A 5,850-nucleotide genomic window follows, 5' to 3' on the forward strand; every position below is an offset into this window, starting at 1 on the left:
CAATTGTGCGCTAATAGTATATAAAAACATCTAATACGCGTGTGAAACTGTTATTTCAACTTTAAGTGTAATAAAAACTGTTTAAATGAACGTAAAATATTGTGTGTGTCACAAGTTCGAGAAACAGACAGTGTAGATAGAAATTATATTTCGGATTTTGATAAACTGTGCCTTTAAATTTTGATAACTGTTACAGTGGTGTTAAAATTAGAAGTAAATAAAACAAAATACTAATAAATAAATTTAGTTTTAAAAAACTTAAATAACAAAGAATATAAAAATAAGTGAAGGTAGGAGTGAAATGAACTAGATGAACACGGTAAAAATTAGCATTTAGAAAAAAAAAAAGAACAAGATAAGTCTATATACATTTTTTCACAACACCATTAATGAAACTGTTGGTCCAACGGTTGAATTACGAACAAGTTACTCGACTGTTCTGAGTTCGCTACTGGCACGTATTACGATTTTTTTTACTATTCTATTTTTATTTTTTTCCAATACTTATTTTTCTCATCTTGGCTTGGCTTATTAATTAAAATATACAAATATAACTAAATAACGAAAATGGAAGGGCCATTCCAAATGCTTTTCGAAAGAATGAAAGTAGAGATGGAAAAACAAACAAATACTATATTTGAAAAAATTAACGAAAAATTAGAACCACTGATCGAGGACAATAAAAATATGAAAAATAAAATAGAAATGTTGGAAAGGAAAATTGAATATTTAGAGAAGGAAAAGAGAAAAAATAACATTCTTTTATTTGGCTTGGAAGAAAAAGAAAAATTTGATTTGGAGTTATTTGAAAGAGTACATGAAATTATTGAAACAAATTTGAAAATTACTTTGGAACCAAGTGATGTATCCAATATTCACCGTATCGGCATCAGTAAAAAAAATAAAATACGACCCGTTCTTATTGTTTTTGCAAATATCTGGAAAAGAAATAATATACTAAAAATGAAAAAGAACCTAAAAGAGGTATATGTCACCGAAGATTTTCCGAAAGAAGTATTAGAAAAACGAAGAGAATTGAAACCTAAACTCATAGAAGAACGAGCAAAAGGCAATTTTGCCTACATAAAATATGATCAGTTAATAGTCAAAGAGGGAAATACAAAAGAAAAAAGGAAACGGGACCAATCATATTCTCCAGAGGATCAGAATCAGGCCAAGAAGTTGTTGAGCAATACTTCTGCAATAAAAGAAAACAGGAAGAATGCATTCGATATGATGAGACCTAAATCAAACTCTTTTTCTCATACGAAGCCAAACAAAACTAATTAGCAACTATATTCCAGCATCCAGAAGCAGAACAACCCCAATCCGGCTGGTCCCCGTGGGGTTGCTAGACCACCACCCCCTAGAATCAAACCATTAAATGAAAAAACAAACATTAAAATGTACATTGCAACCTTAAACGTTAGGACGCTCATGACAGATACCAGGTTAGAAGAATTATAGGAAGCCATAGTTCTATAAAATGGGATATCATTGGTCTATGTGAAGTAAGAAGAATAGGAGAAGAAATACGGGAATACAATGAATACATTTTTTACTTCTATGGTGAAAAACAGGGTATATATGGAATAGGCTTTTTAATAAAGCAATACTTAAAAGACAAAATAATCAGTTTTCAAGGTGTATCAGATAGAATTGCAATTCTTAATATACAATTACCAAAATTTAAACAACCATGGTCGATCATCCAAGTCCATATACCCACTGTTCAACACTGCACTATTTTTCTGTTCATACTATGTGTATAAATTAAAGTTTCCATGCTCTTTTTAAAAACTCGTTTTATTTACTGCATACAACATTCATAGGTGAATCAATTGTAGAAAAACAAAAATCAGCACGAAAATTCTAGTAATTCCATTTTAAATATAATTCAAAAGGGAAATTGACATATAACATAAACTTTTTTTATGACATAATAATAAAAACTATTTTTAAACATAACTATTTTAAACATTCCGCCCACCAAGAACTTGTTCTTTTAAATTACTCACAAATAAAATTAAGTTAAACAATATAAAGACCGCCCACCATGACACAGTAAAACTAAACTAGTATAACAATAATTATAGTAAATAAATTTATATTAACACTCTGAATCACAATGAGAAAACTAAAATTAATTATCACTGACAGACTCACTCATGGGTAAAAAACAAAGTTTGTTACACGCTCTTTTGAATAGACCGCTCTTGGTTTTAACTGTAACAACACGAGTGATGTTGTCCTTCCCCGTGTGCTTTTTCTCAACTTTTCCAAGTAGCCACTTGGCGGGTGGCAAATTTTCGTCTCTGATAATTACTATATCACCAATCTCTGGTTCAGCTCCCTTCGATGACCACTTATACCGTTGATTTAGTGTAATCAGATATTCAGCTGACCATCTCTTCCAGAAATCATTTAACATTTTTTGTACAAGTTTCCATCGCTGTAGACCTGTAATATTGACTTTGGAGTAATCTTCATCTGGAATTGTTATTAATGGTTCTCCAATAAGGAAATGACCCGGAGTTAGTGGCAATACGTCACTATCACTCAATGGACACAACGGTCGTGAATTCAAACATGCCTCTATCTGCGTTAGTAACGTAGAAAGCTCTTCATACGTTAGAGTAGTGTCACCTATAACTCTTTTGAGATGATACTTTGTAGAGCGAACACAAGCCTCCCAAAGCCCTCCAAAATTTGGTGCTTGAGGTGGTATATAGTGCCACGTAGTTCCTTCATTTGCTAGCAACGTTTTTATTTCCTTAGAAAAGTCAGAAACAGCCTTATTAAACATCTCTCTCAATTCTTTATCAGCACCTACAAAATTGGTACCATTATCGCTGTACAGATCCTTACAATAGCCCCTTCTGGACACGAATCTTCGAAAGGCTGCTATAAACCCTTCAGTAGACAGGTTGGAAACTGCTTCTAAGTGGACAGCGCGGGTAACCATACATATAAAAACACATATATAGCCCTTATAAGATTTTGAACCACGACCTGACGCGAATCTCAATTTTATGAAGCCAGTAAAATCTACTCCCGTAGACTTAAATGCTCTCTCAGGTTTCAGTCTCACTGATGGTAGTTGACCCATAAATGGATGAGATTTTTGTTATGAATACCTGAGGCACGTAATACAATTTCTGTAACATTTTTTAACATTATCTCTTGCTCTTAATATCCAGAACTTTGACCTTAAATAATTCAGCATTGCCAGCGGTCCACCATGCAAGAGTTTTAAATGAGCATCTTGTATGATTAATTTTGTGAGGTGACTAGTACCAGGTAAAATAATAGAATGTTTCGTATCAAAACTTGCTTGAGAATGTTCAATGCGACCACCAACTCTTAAGACACCATTGACATCAAGAATAGGACAAAGAGTATGTAATTTGCTAGATTTTGATACATATCCATTATTCTTTAGCATATTAATATCATCCTTAAAATGAAAATTTTGGGTGTCTTTTATACAAATTTGTAAAACTATGTTCCTCTCTTCTGGTGTAATGTTTTCTGGTAGAAATCTTATCTTATTTGGTATTTTCCAAAGCAGAACTCTTCGACAATAAGATAACACTCGCAATAGTCTCTGTAAATTCGAAAATTTCGTCCACAGAAATTCCTCATCCTTTATTTGAACAACTGCGCTCATATTCTTAATGGATCTTTGTTCCTCGTTTGTTATAAAATCACTGGATTTATATGTTTCGTACTCATTTATCTCTTTGAGCCATGATGGGCCAAACCACCACAAATTGAGATCCTTCAAATTTTCGGCTTGAATACCTCTTGATGCACAGTCAGCAGGATTCTCCTTCGAATTGACATGATTCCATTGATCTCTATTCAGAATAGTCAATATTTCTGACACTCTATTACTGACGAACGTCGTCCAACGGCTTGGTTCACCGGTTATCCATGCTAATACTGTGGTAGAGTCAGACCAGGCTCGTAATCGTTCCTTTGGAATGTTTAGAACTTGCGACACTTCAAAAATTAATTGGGCTGCAAGAAGAGCTGCACATAGTTCAAGACGTGGGATGGATATTTCCTTCTCCACTGGAGCGACTCTAGTTTTTGCCGTGATTAGATGGACTCTAATATTCCCTTTTACATCCTTACTTTTCATGTAAACTGCAGCAGCATAGGCAGCTTGCGAAGCATCTGCAAATGCGTGAAGTTCTACGTAATAGCCACGTTTTACTTGCAACCATCTTGGAATAATTATGCTTTTTACGTTAACCAAATCACATCGAAACGCTAACCACTCTTTCAACAAGTCTGGTGTAAGATTATCATCCCAAGCTAAGCCAGACTTCCACAACTTCTGCATGTAAATCTTGGCTGTAATAATGACAGGCGCAATCCATCCCAATGGATCGTATAATCTTGCGATATCCGATAATACATTTCTTTTCGTTATGGGCATATCTGCTTCAGGTACATGATGCAAGTATTCAAAATTATCTGTATTCTTATTCCAACATATACCTAAAACTTTAATCATATTATTTTCTTTAAAAATTACAGCTTGATTTGATCTTATTTTATCTGCTTTGATGTGATTAAGTAAATTCTCGCTATTTGTGCACCACTTTTGTAGACAAAAGCCTCCAGCCTTCATCAATTTGTTCATTTGATCGTAAATCTCAATAATCTCATTTTCGTCATCACCACCTGTTAGTAAGTCATCCATATAAAAATCTTGTAAAGTTATCTTGGCTGCTATTGGGTACTTGGACTTTTCATCTTTTGCTAGTTGTTGTAGACATTTTACAGCTAAATATGGGGCGCATGAGGTACCAAATGGGAGTCTTACATGTTTATAGGTTTCTATGGGCTTGTTCGGATCAAATCTCCACAAAATTCTCAGACAATCTGAATCATCACCATGTACACGAATCTGCCTGTACATTTGCACAATATCAGCCACAACACAGTATGGATGAAGTCTCCATCTCATTAAAATATGTCTAAGATCTTGTTGAAGCTTAGGTCCTATGATAAAGCAGCTATTCAATGAAACGTTGTTAGATCCTTTACAAGAAGCGTCAAAAACACATCGAACCTTGGTAGTTTCTTTATCTTCTCTTATCACAGCGTGATGTGGAAGATAAAATACTCTAGAGTTCATCTCTGAATCCGAAACCTTAATCATGTGATGTTGAATTATGTAGTCTTCTATCACCTTTTTATAGTCATCATATAAGTCTGGATTTTTAATTAGTTTTCTTTCGAGTAGTTTAAATCTTCTAAGAGCAATTTCTTTTGTTTCACCTTTAAAACACTGTGGATCTTCTTCATTAAATGGTAACCTTACTATGTACCGTACTTCTTCATCTCTTTTTGTTGTTTTTTCAAAAAACTCTTCACAAATTTTCTCATCTCTTGTCATTTTCTTAACTACATTCTCTGGTCCTCTTTCTATCTCCCAAAATTTGGTTAAGAGCTGATCCTCTTCCAATTGTAGGTGGAGATTGATAATTCTATTTGATGTATTAGTCTTACCGATAATAAGATCCAACCTAATTGCGTGTTCTGTGCAATAAGGCCACACTTCGATGGATGTTTCTTAAGACCCTCTAAGATGATTTCGCTAAGGATGTCCACACCTAAAATAAGATCCACTCTGTTTGGCTCTCCAAATTGCGGATCTGCCAGTAATAAATTCTCCATTTCTGGCCAGTCCGTGATTAAAGTTCTATTATTTGGTAAGAACGAAGTCAATGTACTCAAGACGAACGCTTCAACTGGCATTGTAAACGAATGATATCTCGACTCTAATATAAATGAAACCGAACTCTTTGTATGTGTCTCCCCGTCTCCCACTCC

The 5,850-nt window shown here is 34.2% G+C and overlaps 1 protein-coding gene across 1 annotated transcript; it reads right to left on the reverse strand.

The window, feature by feature from the left end:
• Positions 1-2,143: 2,143 nt before the first annotated feature.
• Positions 2,144-5,413, reverse strand: LOC124532427. The gene is made up of 2 exons (XM_047107330.1): positions 3,298-5,413; positions 2,144-2,940 (listed from the first exon to the last, which is right to left on the reverse strand). The coding sequence occupies exons 1-2, from the start codon at positions 5,411-5,413 to the stop codon at positions 2,144-2,146; spliced, it is 2,913 nt and encodes a 970-aa protein (XP_046963286.1).
• Between the last annotated feature and the right edge of the window lie 437 nt (positions 5,414-5,850).

This window comes from Vanessa cardui, chromosome 9 (assembly GCF_905220365.1).
Source record: "Vanessa cardui chromosome 9, ilVanCard2.1, whole genome shotgun sequence".
Taxonomy (NCBI): domain Eukaryota; kingdom Metazoa; phylum Arthropoda; class Insecta; order Lepidoptera; family Nymphalidae; genus Vanessa; species Vanessa cardui.